The sequence below is a fragment of the Prionailurus bengalensis genome, chromosome B2, assembly GCF_016509475.1.
Source record: "Prionailurus bengalensis isolate Pbe53 chromosome B2, Fcat_Pben_1.1_paternal_pri, whole genome shotgun sequence".
Classification (NCBI taxonomy): domain Eukaryota; kingdom Metazoa; phylum Chordata; class Mammalia; order Carnivora; family Felidae; genus Prionailurus; species Prionailurus bengalensis.
The window spans coordinates 101,044,868-101,071,402 of NC_057349.1; the positions used below are offsets into that span (position 1 = coordinate 101,044,868).

Genomic DNA, 26,535 nt, shown 5'->3' on the forward strand with positions numbered 1-26,535 from the left:
CACTGTTTAAACTGTGACACTTTTGAAAGTGAAAGCGGAACTTCCAGGAATCACTCTGGGAGACAAGCATAAATAAGGACAGTGTTGGACAAAACAGTAGTGGGAATAAAATGGTTCTGAAATGATGCTCCATTTCAGAACCTGTACAGTGATATCTACTTCTGTGGGTTTCCCTACCTCCTGAACATTAACGGCTTCTAAAAACCTTTCCAGACTTGAGTTCCTCTGAGCTACAAACTCAAATCTTTCTCTAACTGCCCTCTGGGCATCCACAGAGAAATGTCCTGAGTAATCCATTCCGTAATTTAATTTTTTGATGGACTGATTGATTTTTACATAAAGATCTCTACGTATTTTTATGTAATCTTGGGGGTAGTGAGCAAGAGTTGCATGCATGCTTTACGTACTAAGTCAGCCAGGTGCCCCCCTTCTGTAATTTTAGAATAGTCATTTCTCCAAGCCAGAACTTCCCTCATGTCCAATTGGTCACCAAATCATTCTTATTCCGCTTGCCATTCTGGCCTCTCCTCCTGTTCCATACTACCACAGTCTCAGTTGATACCTGTTCACTGCAAATTCTGTTCAAATAAAGGCAAGGTAGCAATCAACCACTCTTTTTTTGAGAGACAAAGAAAGAGAAAGAGGGGTGGGGGTGGAAAGACAGAGGAAGAGGGAGAGAGAGAGAATTTTAAGCAGGCTTCATGCCTAGTCCAGTGCAGAGCCTGACGTGGGGCTTGTGATCTCATGACTATGAGATCATGACCTGAGCTGAAATCAAGAGTCCGACGCTTAACCGACTGAGCCACTCAGGTGCCCCGCCAACCACTCTAGTCTAGACCTCTGTGGCAATTTTCCAGATTCCTGGTGCCCATATCTTCAGCGTCTTCACTCGCCAATCTATCATCCCTAGTGCAGAAGAATGTTTCTGAAATTTCAAATCTGATCAGTTCATTGTCCTACGTAAATACTTCAATGTTCTCCAAAGCCCACAGGATGAAGCCTACATGTTCTTGAGCATGGTGGGCAAGGTTCCTCATGACCTGGCCTCTGAGAACTTCATCAGCAGTGTCTCCTGCGCCTTGCCTTACAGCTAACCTTTCAGTAGGCCAAGGCCAAAGTTTTTCTAGTTGTAGAACACACTATGTTGTTTCACATCTCCCTGCTTTCCTGGTACTTTTCGCCTGCTTAGGAAGTACTTGATAAACTCCCAGTAATTTTTATTTTATTTTTTTTCCCAGTAATTTTTAAACACATAGGTCAACTCATCTTCTCTAAGAAGTGTTCCCTAGCGTATGCCTAGTGAACAAGTTAATTATTTCTTCCTTAGAGTTATCTCTTTAGCCTGTACCATGCCTCTCTTATTGAACGCTATGTTATAATTACTTTGTTTTACATACCCGTTTTCCCTGCTGGCTGTGAGCTCCTGGAGAGCAGGGTTTATGTTACATTATCATGTTCATTTCAGTATCCATAGCACTAGCACAATAGCTTATACACCAGGTGTTAGGTAGTGCTTTTGGAATTGAAACATATTCTTATTTTTTGCCCTACCATTTTGTCAGGATCAGAGATGAGCCCAGGTGCTTTTGATGTATAGAGGTGGTGGCCTACTTTCCTTCCAGTCCTAAAGATCTCTTCGATGACTTGATAAGCGAGGGAGCTTTTGTTGTGGCCAAAGGAGTAGGGAGGATATGGAGGAGATGGGGAAGTAGAGGGGTGGTGCAGCACCTTCCTGAGCCAGCCCTTGGAGACTGGGCTCTGCGACTTGGGGCTCTGCATTACAACTTCAAGGTCCCGTTGTCAGGGGGCAGCACTGAAACTGAGAGAGGGCCCCCGCCTCTTCTCCTGCGTGTAGCCTAGCACCACTCAGACTTCGAGCATGGTGCCTGGGGAACATGGGAAAGTAGAATCTTGACTTGTCTTTGGCACTTTCTTACAGACATGACAAGCCAGTGGTAGAAGGGAGGTCGTTTTGAGCACCGACTATTTGAGAATACAAAATGCCTGGGCATCCTTTAGGGGATTCCCAGAAGTAAGGGAGTAGGAAAGGGCTGTAGACTTTTTCAAAAGAGGGCTAGGACAAAACCAGTTAACTTAGGTTAATGTAAACTGTGAGATTTGGGGCTCATGAGGTTTACGTGACAATTTGCAAACAGAGGTATTTTCAAGTTCAAGAGGCAACATTACCGTGATTAAAAAAAAATCATTGTGGGAATGAACCCACAGTGAAATCAATCCTTCAATTAATTAATTAATTAATTAATTAATTTTATTTTAAAGTTTATTTATTTATTTTGAGAGAGGCAGAGAGAGTGTGAACAGGGGAGGGGCAGACAGAGACAGAGAAAGAATCCCAAGCAGGCTCTGTGCCTCAAGCTGCAGAGTCTGAGGCAAAGCTCAAACCCATGAAGAGTGAGTGAGATCATCACCTGAGCTGAAATCAAGCGTCGAATGCCTAACTGACTGAGCCACCCAGGCGTCCCTATCCTTCCCTCTCTTTAAAGGTAAATATTAGTTACTTATTTGGTAGAAGTCTTTCTAAGGCAACCTTTTCTTAAATCCTTCTAAGAATCAATCATGGGCTTTTCTGGACTAAAGGATTGAAGGATGCTTGAGAAGTCATTAAGACCAGCTCTGGGCATTCGTTTTGAAATCTTTCAGCAGTCTCTTACACCATCAGGACTGTTGTCATAGTTAGAAGGACCTTATTTTCAGTAAGAGTTCTTGGAAATACCTGAAAGTTTCAGTAGCTTTTTCATGCACCTTTTGCTTTGGTGGTCTCTTCTTGGTGCCCAGGAGCCTTTTCTACTGTGATATCACTTAAAAAAAATTTTTTTTAATGTTTTTATCTATTTTTGAAGGAGAGAGAGATAGAGCATGAGTGGGGGAAGAGCAGAGAGAGAGGGAGACACAGAATTCGAAGCAGGCTCCAGGCTCTGAGCTGTCAGCACAGAGCCCGATGTGGGGCTTGAACTCATGAACTGTGAGATCATGACCTGCGCTGAAGTCAGACACTTAACCAACTGAGCCACCCAGGCGCCCCACTACTGTGGTATCACTTGAAAGCTCGTGCTATTTTCTCCCCATGAATGTCTGCATTTGGAAGTGGAAAATTTGTACAACAAAAGGATCAGTCAGTCCATGTCTGAGCTGTGAGAGGAACTAATCTTGGGGAAAATATTTTCTCAAGAATTGAGACACTGGGCAAATTCCAACCATGACACCAGAAATGAAAAAGCAGTGAGTTTTTCACAAAGATTTCTTTCCTAGTATTTCCTTTGAAACTTAAGAGATCTCACTGCTTCCTACATACGCTCATGCTTGGATTTTAATATGCACAATGCATGGGAATGAGGGACCCAAGTTTCATATACATTTCGAAGTAGCTGTATCTTCCAAAGATCCAATTAGAACAACTCATGTTTTTAGAAGCCTAATCTCGTAAAAGTTTATGAGGTCCAACATCAAAAGAGATGGCCAGAGTTAATTTTAACCTTTATTTTTGTAGAAAATAAGAATTATTTTTCAAAGAGATCTTCAATGTCAAACACCCATGTCTAAAAGTTGAAATCCGAGTACATTGGACAGCCTTGGTAGAGCATAATCAGGGGAAAAATGTGTCAAACATTTTAATGCATAAAATATGGCACCTGGTGGCTTAGTTATATTTTTCCTTATTAGTACAGATGATGGATATTTTTCCATTAGGCTCCTGGGGAGTGTATTTAATAGTCTTTCATGTTAACTCTGTTCTTCCTGTTTTCATGTTTTTCTTGTTCATTTGTGAGAGCTTTTACAAGTCATATTTCCCTCAATATTTTTCTTAGTCTGGTTGAATTCTTAGTCTATTTATTGCTTCACTGGGTATTTGAAATTTTATCTTGTCAACTCTATTACCTTTTTTAAATTATAATTCTTCATGCTATATTTAAATGTACTGTTATTTCCTTTCAAGGTTTAACAGTGATTTCATTTTGCTTTCTTATGGATTTGAGATTTAAACTCAACTCTTAATCTGTCTGGAATTTATTTTAGTATATGTTATAAAGTGAAAGTTGAAGGTGATTATTTTTCCTGTCTAACTGCAAAATTGCTTTCTCAGCATGGTTCTTCTTTCCTTTTATTATTTAATGGATCCTTTAGCAAACATTTAAATTTCATATTCTATATAATAAAGTTTATTTCTGGGCTCTCTACAGCTCTTAGCCATAAAATGTGAAGGCAAACAGCTGACCAACCATCCTAATTGAAACATCTATCAACCATATTAACCAGCAACAAATACAATGAAAGTTCCCCATAAACATAGTTTTTCAAGGAAAGTCATCAAAACCAGAAGAGACTGTAGAGACCAAGTATATTAACTTTCTCCACAGATCTTGCCTTGATTTATTTTAAGGCACATGGGTCACTGCATTTTTCCTTCATTGTGTTAAGCTTCAGTCGTTTGTGACTAGCCAGGCTCATGCCGGCTAAATCCTTTCTCTGAAGGCACTCCCAGACACTGAATACCTACCCTTTCCGCTAATTCCTCCACATCAGACAGAAGGCTTTTCATTGTGTTCTCAGCATTGTTGATTTGTATCTTTCTTAGGACATACTGGTTTTCTCTTTCTGACAATTTTGTCTGTGGAAAAGAAAAATGTTTTGAAAAAAAAAAATCAGTAGATGTGCATACCAGGCTTTTAAACATATACATACAACGCTTTCAGTGTAAGGGGACTCGGAGTAGAATGTGAGCTTCTGTTACCAAAATCGTGGGGTCTGAAGGCTGCTGCCACCTCGTATGAAGGTTGGGGTCTGCACAAGGGTTCCCATGGTCTTCAGAGCTGAAGTTCTACGAGCTCTGCTCACTGGGCCGGAGACCCTGAACCAGGCTGTGCCGGCCATGAAGAAAGGGCATCTTTTTCTAATTTCACAAAAGTACCGTATAGACTGGTGGAGGCCCAGCGTGTGTGATCTTTAAAATTTCCATTTTGGCAGACCTTGGAGGAAATGATCGAGCCATAAGGATCAATGTAATGTAAAATGGAGTTTGGAAATTCTTTCTTCTTTTTAGTGCAAGGAGAGTGATTCTCTTTATTTTGGACCATTTTCCCTTTCTCTCCCATTTTTGCGGAGTTTGGTCCAATGTAGCTTTCCTTGGACTACTTTGGAGAAAGCCTTTCGATCCTGGCCCAGGCGTCCTGTCCTGTCCGTTATCATCATACCTATCTTGATGTTGTGCTGTTGAGGAAAGAGAGTTCAGGCGGTATCATGAGGCCTGTGTCTGGGTGACTCCTCGGAGAAGTACTGCCTGCATGTGTCCAAACAGATGAGTTTGGACAGGAATGATTGCTAAGTTTGGAATAGGATGCTCACTAAGAGTCCATCCAGCTCTACAATCTTGTGATTTTTGGCTTGCTTTACAGTTTGCATATTTGGCCAATTGCTGTGGATGCCATCTATTTGCACCTCTAAAAAGTAGAGCGATGAGCACTTTCTATGGTGTGCACTGTTGCAACTGCTCTACGTATATCGCTTGCTGAATTCTCGCAACAACCCATAAGATGGGCGTGATAATTATCCTCAGTTGAGAAAACTGGAGAACTAAGAGGTTAAAGTAACTTGCCCAAGGTCACGTAACTAGTGAGGGTGAGAGCCGGGATTTGAATGCAACCATTCTGGTTTCAAAGTTTATGCTCTTAACCATTATGCTAAGTTGACAAACAGTAAAAACGTGTGCTGGCATTAATTCTATTCTTCTTTCAGTTAATTATCATTGTTTCAAAAAATGTCTGCTGGTTGTGATAGAAGCCGATGATTTAGAAGGGAAAAATACCTCTTAAAGTTTAGCTGTATAAGCACTGTTATAATCTACTGTTTTTGACTGTTGTCAGCCTTTAACTGTTTATCAGATATTAACCACTGGACCTATGAGGAGACCCAGGGCGTGTATGTCTGTGTGCTCAAGTGTGTGTGTGTGAGTGTGGGAAAATGAGAGAGACTGTGTGTCTGTAAGAAGGAAAGGCAAGCGTGGGAGGGAGAGAGCAGGAGAGAGGTTTCTAGAGAAACTCCCCAAAACATGGCAAATTGAGGCTAAGGTAACGGTAAGTTTGTGGGAAGGACCTGAACGATCAATGTACAGCTTACCAAAGAAGTAAGAGTGTTTTCCTTCCCTCAATAGTTTGGTAGATAGATACTCCTTGTTTTAGTTATTTTATTTAGCGCCTTAACTTCTTTTATAGATGGCAGTCTTTGGTTTAGGTTGAAGTTCATGGTTATAATCAACGTTTCATAATTTCCTAATCTAACAATCCATCTGTAATAACAGCCATGGGACTCAGATGATAGAGGAGATAGGAGTTCTAGGACAGATCGTGCAAAGCCAGCATGAGATACAGCTGAAGGTACAACATGGCTGCATACTTTGAGGAGGTAGATGGTGGAGTTGAGTTCATTCACGTGCCTATGAGCAGCGGCTCCGGATGATACGCTCAACAGACCCGATTTGCTTTCTTCAATAGAGAGTGCCGCTAACCGAAGGTCATCGATCAGATCCCAGATGCACTTATCACAGCCTGGAGATAAAATGGACGTGTTATTTCTTTAAAACTGAAAGTCAGCCAGGAAGCATGTGCGCTAGTAGATCATTATGTGTACTTCCTCTGATAATATTATTATTTTAATCTGAAATTTATTGTCAAATTGGTTTCCATACAACACCCAATATTATTTTTATCTTAGGGGTGCCTGGGTGGCTCAGTCGGTTGGGCGTCCGACTTCGGCTCAGGCCATGATCTCACGGTCCGTGGGTTCAAGCCCCGCGTCAGGCTCTGTGCTGACAGCTCGGAGCCTGGAGCCTGCTTCGGATTCTGTGTCTCCCTCTCTCTGTGCCCCTCCCCCACTTGTGCTCTGTCTCACTCTGTCTCAAAAAATAAACAAACAAATAAATAGATATTATTTTTATCTTTGTGCCCCGAGGAGCTGTTCCGGGTCACCGAACCAGTCCTTACACTCGAAGCAGACGAGAGTCTAAGATGACTCAAACTGTGCATCAGGCACGATCCCCACTTAAAACAACAAAACAACACATGCGGCAGGGAAGGAGGCTAATCTGGACTCTCTAATCGCTGAAGTGAAAGAAAGGAAGCTTAAAAGGGCAAGACATTTGCAAGATGGGTGGGTAAGGAGAAGCATTCCCTCCACTTTTGCTTAGTGGTGGGACAGCCCTCTGAGATGGCTCTCTTCCTATCAGGCTTTGGGCTTCTGCTTGGTGCCCACCGGTGAAGACGCGGCAGTTTCTGCTCCTTGCAGTTGGAATTGGAGTTCCTCCGACTGCGTCGTCACCCCCGGAGGCCCAGCGCCCCCTTGTGGCACACTCAGAAGGACAGCCGACCATGCTTGGAAACCTGTCTTGACCTCATTTTGAAACTTTTCTGTTCCCAATTATCTTTCCCCCAGATTGTCCCCTTTTCTAAGGAACCAATAAATGAAGACTAAAGGGTTAATAGTTGTTAATGTGTTAATTTGTTATTTGAAGTTTAACATGATCTTTCTGATAGGCTATCTTACAGGAATAACTCCCCAGCCAGCCATGAGGCAGCTGGGCAGCCATTTTGATAAAAGGCTTTCTAAGGCAAAGCTTCTTTGAATCATTCTAAGAATCAGTTTTTCTAGACTAAGCGCTTGAAGGATGGTTGAGAAGTCATTAAGACCATCTCTGGGCATTTGTTTCCAAGTGTTTCAGCAGGTTCCTGCACCATGAGGACTGCTGATTTGAAGGAAAGTGATGACAGAAATCCAGGAAAGTAAGATGACAGTTCCATTCTATAAGGTGGGAATAGTTTATTTCTCGTGCCACTTCAGTTTTGGAGTGATTTGGGAAAAGCCACTCGAATCTCTTAGTGTCTTGGTTTCCCTAGTGTTGTAAAGCATTGTCTACCTCACTATCTGAGGACTTGAAGAGATAATATAGAAAAGGGAGCCAAAATGAACTTGGCCACTGGGAATTGTGTTTCTGAGTCTGCCTTTACCCACTGGGTAAGATGCTGAATTTAAGGGCTTCATAAAATAAGTTTTCTAAAACAGAGCTGCTTAAATGTAAGTCACCCATTTGCCAATTGGAATCAAGCAGAGCGTTGAATATCTTTCGCTCAGGGTTTATTTGGTGGAGGCACAGACAGGGTTAAAGCCAGGAGTGGGGCTTAGGCAGTTTCTAGAGAGGCTATTGCATAGCTTTTCCTAATCCTACACCTGCAGCACATTAGAGAGAGTGGGGTTAGTCAATCATGTACTGTTATTTTTACTTATGGTTGGGCAGTCCATGCCTGTAGGGGGTTCAAAACCTTCTTCCAAGCACTCTCCGGTTACGCTGTCACATGGGCCTCCCCCACAATTGCACACTGTGGGAAACAAAAACAAGAGGTTAGGGCTTCGTTTCTTAAAATGCTTAAAATATGGCAACGTTTTCCTGGTTTCTAGAAATACTGGCTATCAGTACACAGTTCTTCCAAAGGGAAGTAATTATATTCTTTCTTACCACCATGTAGAATCCATGAACTAGAGCTTATTCCCCCCACCCAGTAAAGCCCAGCCTGGTGAGATTTTCAAAGGTGGCCCTGGGGCAAAAGTAAATCTGAATTTTCTAGGACTCTTTTCCCCACTTTCTGGGATGCTGACATGACTGTGCAATTGCTTCAGTCCAAAAAGATCCTGGTAAATTTCACAAAGTACAAAACGATCCTGGAACCCATCATTCAGCTGGAATCTGAGAGCCCTCCTTTCATCGCAGACTGATTCTCCAGTTTACTCCAACTCCAGGGTTGATCATTGCCAGGTGTGAGGGAGGAGCAGCCCGGAGGGAGGGAGGGAGGAGGCTCAAGAGCGACTCTTGGCTCCCACAGTGCTTGACCCTTGGCAAGTCTGACTCCAAACCTCCATCAGTGGGATGGCTAGGAGTAATGTCGTGGAAAGAATTAGGAGCATATTTACATGAATTTAGAAGACCTGAGAGCCCACTATTAATCTACTGATGATTTTCAAAAACGCCTTTTGGAAAAAAACAAAAGCAAAACCCCAATCTCATCAGGCTGTTCATTTTCCACTGAGTTGCTCAGTAGGAATCAATTTGTAATATTTAAAAAGGATTTCCTAAGCTATCTATGCTGGCAATAAGCTGGAATAGTGTTGTAAATTCTCCCCCACCTCTTAACTGTCTTTACAGAATAATCATAAAAAATTAGCTTCAAGGGGGAACATGCATTTATTACATTTCAGCTGTTTAATGTTCCACAAAATGTAGATTTGTTAAGCAATTCAGCAAGATCATGCTTTGTTGCTTCTAACATCACTATCTTTTCTAAGAGCGATCTGCATCTATGTAGTTTAACAGAAGTTTAAAAAAATCTTTTGAGAATCAGAACATCAATGTGTAAGGCTTGGATTTTGCCAACATCCTTTCTGATGCCTGCTTTCTCTCTTTAGTCTGACTGGACACAGAACTCCTCTCTTGCTTTTGTCATTTCTGGTTTCATGCCTCTGTGCACCTCGCTTTCTTATAGACACGTTTACTTTTACTGTGAGTGCTGCAGATCATATGTGTCTTCTTCTCAACTTTAGACTCTTCTTAAAATCTTTGCAGGTGGGAATCTGTTTCGGTAAGGGGATTCCACAAGAGCCCAAGGCCTCTGCCTCGCCCTCTTTCCTCTCAAAGTCACAGAGTAAGAAGTAGTCACTCTCAACCTTCCTTTGTTCCTAAAGGAAGTCAATTCGCTTTTACTTCTGAAGAGTTTCACTCTATGCAGCAAATTGATTAGAGAAATCATGAACGAAATTTGTGCATTTCAGTCTGACTGCAGTTTAAACAGGAAGATTTCTTATACTATATCTGCAATATTTACTCTGACAATTTGAGGAACTTGGGGGATGACTAAACTGTACCCTTGGCTTGCTAATCTGTTTCACTTAGAAGTCAGTTTTACTTCTTAAAGCTATGACCGGCTTCCAGAATAAGAAAACTGATGTAAATCTTGTAGGTCTTCGTTCAGAATTCTGGTCAGTGATAGGTAATCCATGAAAGTCTTAGCTTACTCCTTTGATAAACAATTGGAAGAATATAAGGCAAAAGTTCACTTGTGTGAGTGTCTCATGGTTTAATCTACCCATGAGCTAAGGTACACCAGTAGCCTTGATAATATCTACCCTGGTGAGTATGGGATGCACATTCCTAAGAGTGCACAGTGTCCTGGAAAAGTGACAGTGGGACACTTGCAATATTTTCCCAACATCGATCCATCTGAATTCGGTGTATGTGCTGTACCTGCGCAGTTCTTGGCGACCCTGGCATCCCCATAGTAGCCAGGGGCACAGCGTTCACACTTGAATCCCGTGGTGTTGCGTAGGCAATTCCTACACTGGCCGGTGACCTCGTCACAATCTTCAAAGATCAGGTTGGGATCTGAATTTCCACTGCAGTCACATTTCTTACAGGTGCTTCCAATCAGCAAGGGGTTTCCATAGTAACCCGGGGCACATCTGGAGGAGAAATCACAGGTTAAAAATTTAGCAGCCATAGTTTTTCTTGTCTTTTATCTTCTTTCCTACCTAGAAGACAGTGTAGTGAATATATGTGGATTGCTCGCCTGGAATTCATTCCCTTTATCGCAGCTTCTTAATAGGACCAGACTTTGTTTTTAAGGAACCATTCTTCTCTTCCCTATTGGATTGAAGCCCATTTAGTATGATCAGACCCCCAGATGCAGGAGTGTCCAGATATGATCAGTATGTGGGCATTTTTCGTCACCCTAATGATTGGGATACATGGCTGGTATATGACCGAATGGTACAAGATATGCTAAATGTACTGCAAGAGATGTACCACCGGGGCACAGCTAAGAATTATCCTGGCCGAAATGTTAATAATACCCTTATTGAGAAACACTGGTATAAATCACCATCTGCCTTGCCATAACGAATTGTTCGGATAACCTAAACCTGAGCCAGTTAGCGCCTGGCATTGTCCTGGCCAAGACAAGTTAGCTCAGGAGTGATCTAGTCGGAGTATTATAGCTCAGGGCTTTTTTAGCTGAGGGTTGTGGGAAGGCACTCTCTCTATCCACAGGTGAACATAGAGGCAGGTAGCACTCAGCTGGCAGCCATCTTGTGATGGCAGGAAGGCAGTGTGAAGATAAAGCAGAGAGCAGGGCTGAGAGTACCACACATAAATGAAATTGGAGCCCAGATGGCCATTTTTGTGGGCATTTTAGGTATGTAAGCCTATAGAGACCAGGCACCTAACTGCATTCGTTGTGAGGGCAGAGCTAGTGCCTATGGTCATGCCAGCGGGGCCCTTAAGGACAGACCCCAGCTCAGTTGGAGAGTAGAGACCAAAATCCATCCAGCCTTTGCTGGCCTTGCCAAGCTGTGCCCTCTGGGTGGAGCTGCTTCTACTCAGAAGAAGAAATGCCTTCTCTACTTTTCCCAAAGGTGCCTTATGGGCCAGCAGAGGAGGCCCTGCTTGTGAGTAGTGGGACTGCAGGCCCGATCCAAGGGGTAGCTGCTACTCAGCTCCTGTCAGCTGTTTCTAGATTGTAGCCTTGAGGGAACTGTGTTGCTAGATCTTTCTGTCTTTAGAGAGAAAAGCTGAAGTGTGGATTTTTATGTGAACTTACAATTTTGAAAGTTTGGCTCAAACTTTGTAAGAATACCGTATGAGCCAAACTACACATGTTTTCTGGCTGGCCATAGGCTCCTCTTTGCTGTGACCCTAAACTAGTGTCAAGACTGGCTAACTGGGGCTGAAGATGCTTTAGGAGTGGCTGGAAAGAATGTGTGGTCACCCCTTCATGGAGCTGAAGGTCAGGTGCAGGAGTGGGTTCTGATGTGAGCGAGAAAAAGAAAGGAGCAGATGGAGGTTTCTGTGATGAAAGCAGAGGTGGGGGAAGCCGGTGTTGGCTCCAGATGCAGGGTGGATTGCGGGCTGGAATGGGGAGACCGGGCTGGGGTGTGGAGAGCCTGGGCTGGGCGTTGGCCTTGGAGAGGAGAGTGGGGGAGGACTTTCCAAGGAAATCAGGAAGACCTGGCCAATAATAACAAGACACTACATTTTTAAGAGGCTTTCATGATTCAAAACATTTGAAAAACAGAGAAAGGAAACAAAAAATCACCTGTAATCCTACAATCCTAACAAAATCACTGTCCGATATTTTGCACATATTCTTCCAAACTTTATGTCTCAGTTTTTTGGTGTAGTTGTAATGATGGCATACGTTCAATCTTTATGCCCTTTACTTGCACCGTACCTCACGGTTTCACCGAGGTGAGTTTAGTTACCGCACACACCCGGGAGGTAGGCCACACAGGCCTGGCATTCTGAGGCTGAGAGGCTACTTTGGTTTTCCAGGCTCATATAGCAAGGAATTCACAGCACAAGACCCAGACCTTCTGACCCTGATGTTCTTTCCTTCACTCCACCCTGGACCACACTGCTGCTGCTATAAGTGGATGAATGAATTCACCCAACAGAGGGACAATTCATGTCTATTTTATGTAAGGCGTGGAGAGACAGGAAGAGGAAAAACACACAGCCCGCGCCCTGAAAGAACAGGAAACAAATCGAGCATAATTATGCATAAATCATAAACTCTAGAAATCAAGGTCTACGAAAAAGATAAGAATGAATGCACGTGCCACACAACCCACAGAGAGACACCCCCCCAAGAGGAAATGTCCAGTGAGTTTTGTTATTCATACTCATGCCTTTGCACCTATGATTTACAGGTTCTCTGGTTCCCAAGCCAGCACAAATCATCCCTCTTTGGAACACATGGCTGGATTGAATTTCTATCCTTTGCCGCAGTTCACCAAAGAGTATTAGACTCTTGGTCCCATTGAAATGGGACTCAGACCTGGCACCTCAGTGTACTGTAGGGAATCGTGAGCTCTGGGCGTGGGCCCTTGCCCAAGCTCACAGAAGTCAGATGACACTGACTTTCTTTTCTCTGTTGAATTCCATTGTATTTGATCTCCATAGGTTGTCTCTTGGTCTTCCACGAGAGAAAAACCAAATTCTCTATTCTGTAAGTCAGAAGCTCAATCACAGTGGAAACCTACTTTGAGTTTCAAGAACATCGTTTGGTGGTGGGTTCAGATGCAATTCTGAAGTCATAGTCCAAACTTTAACCCTACAGATTTTATAGAATAGACATGCAAAGGTTTCTTCCTATAGCACTCCACAACCCCTTACTTTCATAGACAAGGAAACTAGAGTGTGGAGAAGCTAAATAATTTGTTCATTACTGCAGGGCTCAACCCTATGGTGGGACTCCAAGCGTAATACCCTTTCCCCCCACAAGTCTGATATTAAATGAATTAGCTAATTGATTAGCAATTATAATAATTGAATCAAACGCTATCAATGCATCCAATTCCTGCCCTCAAATAACAAATAACAAAGGTTCAAAAGGACCAGCAGTTGGAATTAGAGTCAGCACTGGAGCCTTGTACCCTGTAGTCTGGTTCTATTTCTTTTTTTCTCCCATAATCTCATTTCTAGCTTTATTAATGACTTGATTCACTCATGGAAAATGGGCTGATACATTTACAGTGTAAATGAGAGAACAGGGTCATATGAACATTGTCATTTCAGTTAGTGATCACAGTATTTAGGCGAAATAGAAAACAAAGAAATATGTTTTAGGAGAAAAAAAAAAAAAAGACTTTGACCAAGACCTATTGTGTTGGGAATTTTTGGAGCTCTTTTTCTCTCCTCTCCTCTTTATCCTTTGCTTCTCTTTAGGGCCATACAACTGTCACTGAATACCTTTACCAAGGGTGCCAAACTCCCAGGTGGCACAGTAGTCTTTCTGGGAGGGATGCCATTCTATAGCTGTCATTGGTATTAAATTAAATGCTGAAAAAAAAAGAGCCCGTTACATAGTAGATGCCATATAAATGCTTTCTACTTCTCTATGAAACACTGATAAACAAGGCTAGGAAAATGTAAGTAACCCACTCAAGGTCACAGGATAAGAATCCAGAAGTGGAGCAAGGTAGAGAGGAGGGAGTCATAGAAGAATTCTATGTAGACAACAGAGGGTGAGTTTGAAAAAACATAGTGCCTGCAGAAAGAATAAGACTAAACACTGGAATCCCAAACTCAATAAATGTTGGCTTTCTTTTCTTTCTCCTCGTCTTTATTCTTCTTCTCTCTTTTTTTTTTTAAAGTTTATTTATTGGGGCACGTGGGTGGCTCAATCGGTTAAGTGTCCGACTTTGGCTCAGGTCATGACCTCGAGGTTCGTGAGTTTGAGCCCTGTGTCAGGCTCTGTGCTGACAGCTCAGAGCTTGGAGCCTGCTTCAGATTCTGTGTCTTCCTGTCTCTCTGCCCCTCCCCTAGTCATGCTTTGTCTGTCTGTCTCTCTCTCTCCAAAATAAATCAACTTAAAAATAAATTGATTTATTTTGGGGGGCAGGGGGAGAGAGGGAGAGAGAGAATCCCAAGCAGGCTCTATGCTGACAGGCTCTGTGCCAGACTCAATCTCATGAACAGTGAGATCATGACTTTAGCAGAGATCGAGAGTCAGGCACTTAATTGAATGAGCTATCCGGGCACCCTTATTCTTCCTTTTTATCATCAAGGCCATTATCAGCATCATCACTGTCATCATTATTATATCTGTCGATACTATATTCAGCCTCTCCTGTTAGGGTTTTAGGGTCCCCTTGGATTTGCTTGAATTCGGTCCATTCTTCTCTCCTGATCCTTAAGCAATAAGATCCACATGATAAGTCCTCATAGTATCTTAGTATGTCTCTCACTCCACTGCAAAATTGAATGGATGAAGGAATACAATTAAAGCTGCCATGGGGGACAATGCGGAATACTGAGGTATTGAGATCATCTACAGTTTTTTAAGTTTATTAATTGATTTTTAGAGACAGAAAGTGCATGAGCAGGGGAGGGGCAGAGAGAGAGAGGGAGAAAGGGAATTCCGAGCAGGTTTTAGTGCAAAACCTGACTTGGGGTTTGATCTCGAGAACCACACATAACCTGAGCCAAAATCCAGAGTCAGACGCTTAATCACCTGAGCCACCCAGGTGGCCCATACCTGAAAACTTGGGATTGTGGCCCATACCTGAAAACTTGGGATTGAACATCAAGGCTCTTGGGTTTTGTTTTGGGTTTACCACTAACCAATTGTGTGACCTTGGACTAGGTCTCAAGGCTCTATGTCTCAGGCTTCTCATCTTTTCAAATGTACTATGTAGAGCAGAGGGAAAGTCACACTGGGATGAAAATGAGAATCGCAAAATTGCTGGCTATGAGGCTTGTACATTTTATACTAATTTGCATCACATGGTAACTTCCATTTGCAACCTCTCTCCAGCCAGAGGGCAGTGTCTTAACTCACTCAATTCTGTGTTACCCTCTGCCATTTTCCTGGCACGAGGAAGAGTAGGAGATCAAACAGGCCATGAAATGACTCGCTCTGATCACTACAGGTGCCTTTTTAAAGGAACATTAAAAGTACCATTATTGTTTTTTCATTTAAAAAAAAAAAAGATATTACTTAAACAAATATAACTGAGTGCCTACAATGTTCCAGATACTGTGATGGGGGAAGAGTCGTAGAGAAATGAATGAGATGCCACTTCTGCTGAGAAGCTCATAGTTTAATAGTAGAGACTGAAAAAGAAAACCCAAACGTGTGATTTTGAGCATGTGGCTTATCTTCTCTGTGTCTTACTTTCTTCCTCTATAAATAAGGATGAAAACGGTATCTTCTAGGATTTTTTTTAGGTTTAAGTGTGTCATTGCATGCAAAGTGCTTACAACACTTTCTGGCACACAGTAAGCATTCAATAAATGTATTATTTTTATCGTCACAGTCGTCATCTAAATGCAACACAATGTGGTGAGCTCTACAGTTGGTCTGGCGGATTTGGGGAGCAGCGGCTCCCACAGGTGGAAGTTAAAGTGTGAGGTGGGAGGAAGACGTTGGGAAAGAGCCAGCCCGGGGTCAGGGCAGGCTTAAAACACGGACCTCATTGTAAAAACAAGTGTATTAGAGCTGTGTTACATGGTACAGTAAGAGGTTCGTGTTTTATGCTTTGGACCAATGTTTCTCAAACTTAAATGCAGTGTGGGTCCCTGTGGAAGGCAAAAGATTTTCCCAGAATACCTCTGCTAGTGTTCATCTAAGTTACGTTTCAATCTTTAAATAGTTCAAACATAATACAAGGTAGAGAAACTCCTTATAACTATGGCTCTTATACATCTTAAAAACCAAAATAAATTTTACGATAAGACACAAACTATGAAACCAATTAACCAAGACGATGGATGGTGTTGTCTTGTTGCAGCTGAATGGCTACTTGCAACATGGCGTGACAGAGGATTGTGTGAGCTCAACATCTATGCCCTGCCATGTGTTATGTGACGGCTCAGTTTGCTTTGATGTCATGCCATTTGGCCTCCAATTGTCTTTCATGTGTCACTGACACACCCCCGGCTGTTATTTTCTCCTCAGCTCTGAGGCAGATTTCCCTTTATTACAAAGTGGTTCTACAGAAAGTCCAGAACGTGTTTCGAGTAACTTTTTCCTCGAGATTATCCTGGAAATTAAACACCGAATTAGGAAAATATTCACTGAGTCCTCATGAGCCCCACAAATATTTCTGAGGACACCAGGGGTTCTTGAGCTATAGTTTGAGAAACAGTATTTCATATCATGCAGGTGTGGTAATAAGAGGTGGGGCAGTAGTTTGCAGGCAGTGAGAGGATTGGCATGAGAACCCAGTAGAGTCAAAAAATAGGTATCCAGGCCTCACCCATACAGGTTCTTTTTCTGTGGGGCATGGATGGGATTTGGGGATGGAATCCACGGTTTCCAGGGGATCTTATATACAGTCACATTTGAAAACCATCCCTTGATTAAATGATCTCTAAGTACGGAAACACCTAGTGTTTGCAATAGATAGACATCCATACAAGTCAGCAGCATATTTTGAAAACGCCTCGTGGTTAGGTCCAAGTTCACAAATACATGGAAAATATAGGTTAGATGAAGCTAAACTGGGACAATTTAACAACTTGACTGTTAAACTCAAAACAAAACACCCCCCTCAGTCCCAGGGTCAAACACAAAGCCAAAGCAGTGAAGACTTCTCCCTTCCCAATGACCCAGCCCTCTCTGTGGGAACGAGATCACTCTTTCCACTGCCCTCTTGAGGAGCCTTTGCTTGTCCTTCTGTTTGGTATTTCCTTTCTTCTGCCTTGTGATGAATGGTGTTTGGGTTTGTCTCCTGCTCTAGCCTTGATTTTCACTGAGGACAAGAGACCATGTCTTGCTTGTTATCACGTCCCTGTCCCATCCACCAATCTGCTGTGTGGTTGCTTCCATTTTGAGGAAGAGTCCCCTGGATTTTTGGTGTAAAAAGTCAATTTTGGTGTAAAAGGCCTGCATCCACTCTCCTTAAAACAGCAGGGTGTAAGGAAAGGTGGACAGGAGGGAGGAGACAAAACAGAGAAAGTTGCTCAGAGTGATTGTCCCCCAATGCGGATGAAAGGCCTTTGAGGGGGCACTTATTTCCAGCACATTTGTTGCTGCAGCCTCCTGTCAAAGGAAAGCAGGTTAACTGTGCTTCTCCTGAATATGAGAGACTCATCTAATTCATTAATTGTCAAAGTTTAATGTAGGAGACCTTTGGGGCACCTGTGTGGCTCAGTTGGTTAAGCGTTTGACTCTTATTTCAGCTCTGGTCATGATCTCATGATTTGTGAGATCGATTGAGCTCTGCGTTGGGCTCTGCAGCCTGCTTGGGATTCTCTCTCTCTCTGCCCCTACCCCTCTCACATGTGCTTTCAGTGTCTCTCTGAAAATAAATAAATAAACTAAAAAAATGAAATAAAGTGGAAGACCTTACAAAGACAATTGGGAAACACAGTATTGGCATAGAGAAAGAATCCAGATTTGTAAGCCAAACTGTGCGGGTCCTGGTGCCCCCACTTAGCAGTGTTGTGACTTCAGACCGGGCCCATCACCTCCCTTAGCCTCAGTTTCCTCATCTGCAGAATGACAAAATAGCACCTGCTCTCAGGGTGGTTGTGAGGCTAAGAGGTGAAGGATGTAAAGCACGGACACAGTGGACAATCAACAAAGGGCACTACCTAGTTCAAATCTATCATTTCTGGCTAAGGAAACTGAGATTCAGGAGAATGAGCCAGCTTGTTCCCAGGCACACATGATGCTGGTGGGGGGAACTGGACAATGGCCACCATGACTCCTACAGTCACCAGGTAATTTTTATTGAGCATCTCTTAAGTGCCATGTGCCATACCAATAACGTCACAGTATCACCTCACAACAGTCCTAGGAGGTGGACATTTTCATTTTCTCCATTCTGGAGATGTGGAAATGGACACTTAGAGCTCAAATAACTCCCTCAGGAGGATCCCAAAGGGCTCGCGCTGAGAGACAAACTCAGCCAGGCCAAAGCTACATCTCCTCAATATTTGACAGCTAGTGCTTTCTCCTTGGTCCAACCATTCCAGATCCAGGAGAGGCACCGGATCTAACCAAGACTTACAGGTCCAGGAGCCTCCAATGTGCATCAGGAGACTTATCATCTACAATCCTACTTCTGAGGAGGGCATGCTGTCCTGTCCATGCAGGCCCCTTACCCTGGCTGACAGAACCTCTATCTGCACCCCTGTGCAACTTTGCAGGACCGAGCCCTGAGGCACAGAGATGTCTTCCCTTCTGGGAGGGCTTGCATTTGGTCAGCATGGCTCTATTTAAGGCCATCCCAGGGGCCAGCGAACACCCATTAGCTGGTAATACTGCTCGATCTCTGTCAGACTAAACAGAGTTTTACCTCAGACACTGAGGGGACAAAGTTCCATCCCTGGCTGATTAACAGTCCTCTCTGAGCCAGAAAGTGAGCAAACCAGGTGCCTCATATTCCCGAACCCCTAAGTAAGAAAATACGGAGTGAGTGTGTCACAAACATTAATTAACCAAATGTCTGTTTGTTCCTCCCGAGGTATAAAATCCACATGCGCCATCAGCTTTGACCTTCCCTCTTCCCTCGTAGCAAAAAAAGAGAAAAAAATACCTTTAAAAAGTCTTCAGTAAGAGGATTAGCTATGATTTGTACATTTAATAATCATAATAGTAATGCCCTCCAAGTGTAGAGATTTTCTCTGCACTGTAGGCACTGTGGCTTTTTAAAAAGAATTCCGGAACTACTCTTTGAGATGTAGAAGGTGATTTCTTAGGAAGTGAGATGGTTTATCATTTAAGGTTGACATTTTGAGTGCTGGGCTGGTTTGTGAACTGTACTCAGGGCAGTGGGAGCACGCTGCTGGGAGGTGAGCATGTGCGGATGTTGGACCAGAGGTTTGAGAGGTACCCTGTCCTTCCCTCCCATATCATCTTGCTGCCTAAAGACAATGGGGAGGCTGACATTAATAACATTTTTTTTTTATTTGAAAGAGAGCAGGAGAGGGGCAGAGAGAGAGAAAGGGAGAGAGAGAGAGAAAGAGAGAGAGAGAGAGAGGGAGAGAGAATCTTAAGCATGCTTCATGCTCAGTGCAGAGCCTGACTGAGGCTCAATCCCACAACCCTGGGATCATGACCTGAGCCGAAATCAAGAGTTGGACGCTCAACAGACTGAACCACCCAGACGCCCCTGGCATTTCTCTTAAAAATAAGAAGCCCTCTCTGTAACACTCTTAGCAAAAATCATTTTATTTGAGAAAACTGAGTAGCCTCCAGGTGGGGAGAAGGGGAAATGTCTTGCCAGGAAACCATGCAGCAGGACGCCTCACAACTTTAGTCACCGAAGTCCTTCTTATTTAAGCAAAGCCAAGAGCAACTTAAAAAAAAGAGTGTTAGATGTCAATACCAACAGGGATTCAGAAAATCCGAACTCTCACGAAATTTGTTTACTTTTCAGGGAAGGAGACGGCGTAAAGAATAGACTAAATAATAAGTTCATGCTTTTTCAGTGTAATGCTTTACTGACAGAGGATTCACTTTTTCTTTTCCCTACTGAGGAAGCCTCTCTATTAACACTGCTGATTCTCAATGATGAAGAGAGAGGAGTGTTACCAAAACCGTCTAAAGAATCTTCTCAAAATATAGATACTAATTTTCCTCTCCACCTGACCATTTATCCTGAGATGTGGTCCTGATCTGGACCCTTAGGGAGCATTTTTTTTTTAAGTTTATTTATTTTGAGAGTGACAGAGAGAGCACGAGCGTGGGAGGGGCAGAGAGAGAGGGAGAAAGGAAGAATCCCAAGGAGGCTCCACACTGTCAGCACAGAGCCAGACGCAGGCTCATATCCACAAACTGTGAGATCATGACCTGAGCCGAAATCAAGAGTCAGACACTTAACTGACTGAGCCACCCAAGCTCTCCTAGGGAGCATATTATTATAGCTCTATCTGGGGCATCCCCCAGGGGTTCTGAAATGTGATCCCTCACTCCCTCCTCTTAAGACGCTCTGGCAGAGCTGATGAGTGCCAAAAACAGAAAGTTTCCTTTGACCCACACAGAAAACAGTGAATTTTATTAGCCTACCTTTCACAGTTAGGTCCAGCATAGTTTTCTTTACAAATACACCTAACGGCTCCATTTTTTCTATAGCAGGATTCTGCAAAACTAGAAATACAAGAGAATATTAGAAGTCGATTCCATACATCACTGAAAAGATTGTCTTAACTTTTAATTAGGTCATCTCTACTTTGGTGCAGTCAAATTCTAATGGGTGTGATCATTTGTTTTATTTAAGTCAACTCTTCCTTTCAGGAAAATTTAGACCAGCAGTCCAGACAGAAAAATGCCAAGACGCCCATCCATTGGTGAGACCATTTCCCAGATCCACTTACTTATTTTGCCATAGAAGCACTTAATTATTTTTACTTGAAGCAGTGGGAATTTCCAGAATATATATATATATATATACATATACATATGTATATACATATGTATATATATATATATACACATACATACATATATATGTGTATATATATATAATGCAAGTCTAAAACACATATTCTAAAGCCAAAAATAAAATAATCAAGTTATTTTATATTTACGAGAATTTCTTGTTATTCTCAGCATTTTCTGTGTATACATTTGAAAGTTGTTCCCTTTTTTCTGCACTAGATCTCTTCCGTTCTTCAGGGTCATGAACCACTTCTAAACTATACTCTATAATCTCCACTGAACCTTCATTTCTTCATTGCATACCTTAAAGATTGAGAATTAAGGGGGCAGGGACCGGCTGTTTTGATCAAAGTCACAAAACAAGTACACAAGTAATAAATAGGACCCACAGGAAAAGGATTCGTGTCCATAGAAATCCTTCTCTTGATTATTTTTTTTTTGCTTGTTTATTTGTTTTTTAGATAATACAAATTAGGACACAGGACAGAAAAGCAATAAAAATATTGCTCAATTCTTAAGGCAGGGGAAATAGAATATAACTCACCACGTGTTTGGAAAATTTTACATTGACACATGAATCCATCCATCTGAGGGGGGGTGTGAAAAATTTTAAAGACTTCTAAATTAATTTTGGCTTAGGTACTGTGCTATCCATGGCGTGTGACCTGCTGTTCTCACATTCCTGCATGCATCAACAATTTTACCCTAATGGTCTTTGGAGGAAAGCAAATGGGTGTGTTTGCTTTGTTTGAAGACATTTATAAAATCAGTCAGAAAACAATATACACTTGTCAGTGAAAGGCAACATCCACAATTTATTTTTTCTGTCAGTTTGGCTAAAAACATTTCAACAAAATTACATTTCTTTGGCTTTTATTCTTCATTTTGCTTGTTCTTATTTTTCAGCCTACTTCAAAAAAAAACCACTGTCAGTCAAGAGTCCAGAGCATGGACAAACCCTCATGTATGTTTCTTTGAAGATATCACCCTTCCCCTTCCCGCCCCCCCCCCCCCCCCCCCCCCGCCCTGCTCCCAGCAGCTTGCCCATGGCTTGAAGGACTGAAGCATCTGCCGGTGTCTGGAGTCGTCTGCCTTTAGCTAATGTCCTGCTGTTTCAAACAGATGACATTTTCCTTAATTGGAGCCATTACCGTGGCTACTGGTAGACGGCAGGGGTGGGTGGGTGAGGGGGGGATGTCTGGCCAACTCCAAAATAAATAAATGAACTCTGTGCAAATGGTCCCTGGGAATAGCTGCGTGACCATTGGTCTCAGTGGAGGGAGACTCAGAGGCAGTCACCAGCCACTAAGTTCCTTTTTTGTTGTTTTTTATCAGCATTAATTGTTTATATTTTTCTTAGGGTAAAGTCTGTTTCTGGCTAGGGAAATGAAAACACTGAGCCGTTCTCAGCCCACAGTAACAACCATGGCGCCCTCTCCAAGTGGAAGGGAGCCTTTGTCCTTGGAAACCTTTATGAAACCCTAAAGAAAAATAGATTCAGCACTATTTGCTTACTTACCTCCCCTGAGCATAATTTCTTTGCTTTCTGATGTGGCTATTGTAACTGGAAATCCAAATCCTGGTCTGGAGGCTCAATCAGAAGATCTTGCAAAGTGTAATTTGGATTCTATTAGGTGACTTTTTGAGCTCAAATAAAAGTTCTGGCACTTTAATTTTTATAGAAAGTAGCAATATGAATTTTTTTTTGAAAAGCTGAAAGGGGCAGTGGATATTTAATTTTTGATGAGATGTTTGATTAGTATCTGAGATTAGTTAACCAAATCTCTAATAAGGCCATATCAAAGGCTAGAATCATATAGGATCCAGGCAAATTTGTCCTCCTGTGACCACAGATTACCCCCCTCCAGCCCTCAATCCCCACCTCCCTGTTTGTAGTCAGTTTTCCCCCACAAGGGATCCAGGAAGTTGAATTGTTGCCACCTCAGAGAAAGCAAGTCTCCCACAATTTCCCCACACCTTCACACAACGTCTTTACTTATATGGGGGTGGGGGAGGATATAATTTTGCTTTTGGGCTGATTTTCAGCAGGCTTTTCAACTTCAACGGTGTGCTTTAGAGGTCTCAGTTTTCATATCTGTGAATGTGTACCTAACTGCTGGGTACATTCCCTAAGCTAGTCAATTGCTCTTTGAACCGGGCTCTGCTCACACATCCAAAGAACATATATGGAAATGGTGATTCAATAGCAACTGTTTCCTCCTCCAAGACAGGAAGCTCATCGCCCAACTGGCATGTTCTGCTTTATTTATTTGAAAGAGCCTTTGGGATAGCTTCCTGATCAGCTGAAATACAGATAACCTGGCTCAAATGGTAAATGGTCATTTGCTTCAGGAGCTTCAAAATGTTGCTGTATCTTTTTTTAAATATGTATTTTGAGAGAGAGAGAGAGAGAGAGAGAGAGAGAGAGAGAGAGAGGGCACGAGAAGGAGAGGGGTAGGGGCAGAGAGAGAGGGAGAAAGCGCCCCAACTCAGCAAGGATCCCTGCTCAGCAAGGATCCCTGACCCGGGGCTCTATCTCCTGCCCATGAGATCACAATCGTGAGATCATGATGGGAACTGAAATCAAGAGTTGGACGCTCAACCAACTGAGCCACCCAGGCGCCCCAAAATGCTGCTGTATTTTGACCTATTTTAATGAAGGCAGGACTTTTTGACTGTTTTGTGTACCGCTGTGACCAGCGGCTAGTAGTACATGAGTTGCATGTAATAAATGTGTGATAAATATTTGTTGATTGGATATAGACAAACTTCTCAGTCCATCAGTCCTTTGGAATGAGGTTCCAAAAGTCTCTTATCTCAAGACATTAATGTCATAATTTAGATAAGAAAGTCTCGTCATGTGAATAGGACAAAGAGTGCAAAAGTCAGATAATACAATTTAGAGGAACCACTTGGGATTGCCTTTCTAATTAATCTTTTAGTTTCTAAGGAAACTGCAGCTCAGAGCTTACAAACCTGTTTTCAGCAGGTGAGGCTACATAGATCTTTGTTTACATGGAACAATGAGGGGAATCTGTTATTGCAAAGTTGGAGATCGGTGTGTTTAACGAAATAACTACAGCTTGGCAAGAGAGCAGGATGCTGAAACAGCTCATCAGATATGGTTAAGACTAATGTTTGGGAGCAGAATATTAATGAACAATTAAGGAATATGAGACAAAGGGAGCTCATAAATCAGGACACACTTGGGTGAAAATAACAGAACATTTAATGTTTGAGGTTTCTACTCTCCCTCTCAATACTATCCATTCTGCACACATTAGTGATACCATGGGACATGAAAAATCACAAAGTAAGGCTTGAAGTAGGTTAGTGGTTTCTAAGGAAAAATGGGGCTGTAAAACATCTGACTTCTTCACTGACTGTCAGACTCATCAGAGGATTTGAACAAATCACAAGCTTTTAGGTGAAATGTTAGTTAGTTGGTGTTGGTGTTCAATTAAGAAAAAAATTAAGAAAAAAATGTTGTCATCTTTTTTCTCTTTATAAGAAAGTGTGTGTGTGTGTGTGTGTGTGTGTGAGACATTCAGGCCTTTTTAAGAGTTATTTTATAGGCACTGTTTAATTTAATCTTTACAACATCTATCAGCTAACTATTATATCTAAACAGTTAGAACATTGCCTGGCACAGAGTGAGCAAAATGTTAGTGTTTAAAAAAAGTACAAAGTATGTGTTCAATAAAGCCAACAGCTAACATACAGCTTTCTGTATGTAAAACACCAACTCAAATGCTCCACACGTGTTATCCTTGTCCAACTCTATGAGGCAGATCCTTACACCAACTGAGGAAAAAATAAATGAGATCAGAGCAGATAAAAGGAATCAATGAATGGAGCCATGATCTGAATGAATCTAGTCTTTTTGACCCTAAATCCCATGGAAAGTGAGACAGAGGGAGAAAGTACCTTGCCTGAGATCCCACAGCTATTTTGTGCCAAAGGAGGGATATGAACCTAGGTTCATTACTCTTTCCACTTGTGGTATAAGAAAAAAATATGTATTTGGTTTTTGTCTTTTTCCTGGCACAGAGCTCCTAAAGCTCTTGGAATTTCCTGAGTGATAAGACTATTGTTTGTTATTCAGAATGAGCCCCTTTCAGTCCTACCTGAGTTTATGCTAACGAGGTGACACTTGATGGGCCCCTAAGTAGATTCAGGATGGGGCTGGGGGCATCTGACCAGAGGAGAAAACTACTAATTAGAGGGTTGGAACTTTCAATCCCATACTTCCTCCAACCTCAGGGAAGGGGAGAGGGGATAAAGATTGAGTTTTAATTACTGATGATTTAATCAATCATGACTATGTAATGAAACATTGATAAAGCTCTTCAAAAAATGAGGTTTGTGGAGCTCCTGGGTTGGGTGAACACATTGATTTTCTGGGAGGGTGATGTACCTGGACAGCAAATGCACAGAAGCTCTGCTCCCTCCCATCTCCCCCTCCACACCTTGTCCTAAGGATTTCTTCAATTTGGCTTCAGTTGTATCCTTTAGGAATAAAATTGTAATCGTAAGTACAGCACTTCCCTGAGTTCTGTGAGTCATTGTAGAGAATTATTGAGCCTGAGGGGGTGTTGAGGCAACCCCTAAACTTATAGTTAGCTGAGTAGCTATGTAAGTAGCCTAGGGACCCTATTTGTGGCTGGCTTCTGAAGTGGGACCTAATCTATGGGCTAATTAGCTCTAGGTAGTTAGTGTCAGAAGTGAACTGATTGTAGGAACCCACTTGGCTTCAGAGAATCAGAGAAATGGTTGATCTCAGGAAAACCTGAGAACTTTGGATAGAGCAAAAATAAAAAAGAAATAATTAAGGGGATAAGCAGCAGAAGGGAACATCTTCTCTCAGAACTTACTTGGCCATGTGGGGCAAAGGACAGGGACATGGCTGGCAGAACCGGGGTGCTCCCCTGATGGAATCTCCGATATAACCATCTAGACATTTCTCACAGTGCTCTCCTGTTGTGTTCCGCTGGCAGTGCTGTGAGGCAAAAGATAGGAAAATTGACAAAAAAACCAGACAAAAAACAAAAGAAATTTTATACACAATATATGTGGGAACCAAACAATACTCAAAGCAAAGAGGATGTCAGGCTGATTGAATAAATGGTCAGGACAAAGGAGGCATGTTGGCTCCAGTCAATGCTAGAAAGTGTGAACAGTGGCAGATGACTTCACCCTGAACTTCTGTGGGTGCACTAGCAGCCTGAGGAGTTTAGGCTTTGTGTGCAGAGGGGAAACGCATCAGCTTCTCATTTCAGTTCAAAATGATAATCGGAAGGATCAAACTCTGTGCGAGAAACATCAGTTTATTGACTTGGATTGAATATGAAATGAAAAAAAAAATCCCTCTGATGTTTACCCACGACAATGGGAACAATTTAAGGATTTATGGGCAAAATATGTCAGAAGGAAGCATAGATGGAATAGAAGGTAGGTGAAGAATGCCCTGCTAATGGGTTGGTGACTTGGATAGTGACATACAAGAAATACTATGCCGGCTTATTTGTATGATTTTTCCATTTGTGGTGAGGCGAATGGAAGGAAAAGCACCAAATGGGCTGATTTTTCTGCT

The 26,535-nt window shown here is 42.4% G+C and overlaps 1 protein-coding gene across 1 annotated transcript in view; it reads right to left on the reverse strand.

The window, feature by feature from the left end:
- The window catches only part of LAMA4 (laminin subunit alpha 4), a 144,312-nt gene that overhangs the window by 72,527 nt on the left and 45,250 nt on the right, over nt 1-26,535 (reverse strand). Inside the window, 6 exon segments of the mRNA XM_043592150.1 lie at nt 4,517-4,627; nt 6,409-6,560; nt 8,289-8,384; nt 10,301-10,515; nt 20,571-20,651; nt 25,817-25,941. Coding sequence (XP_043448085.1) covers nt 4,517-4,627; nt 6,409-6,560; nt 8,289-8,384; nt 10,301-10,515; nt 20,571-20,651; nt 25,817-25,941 — 780 coding nt within the window.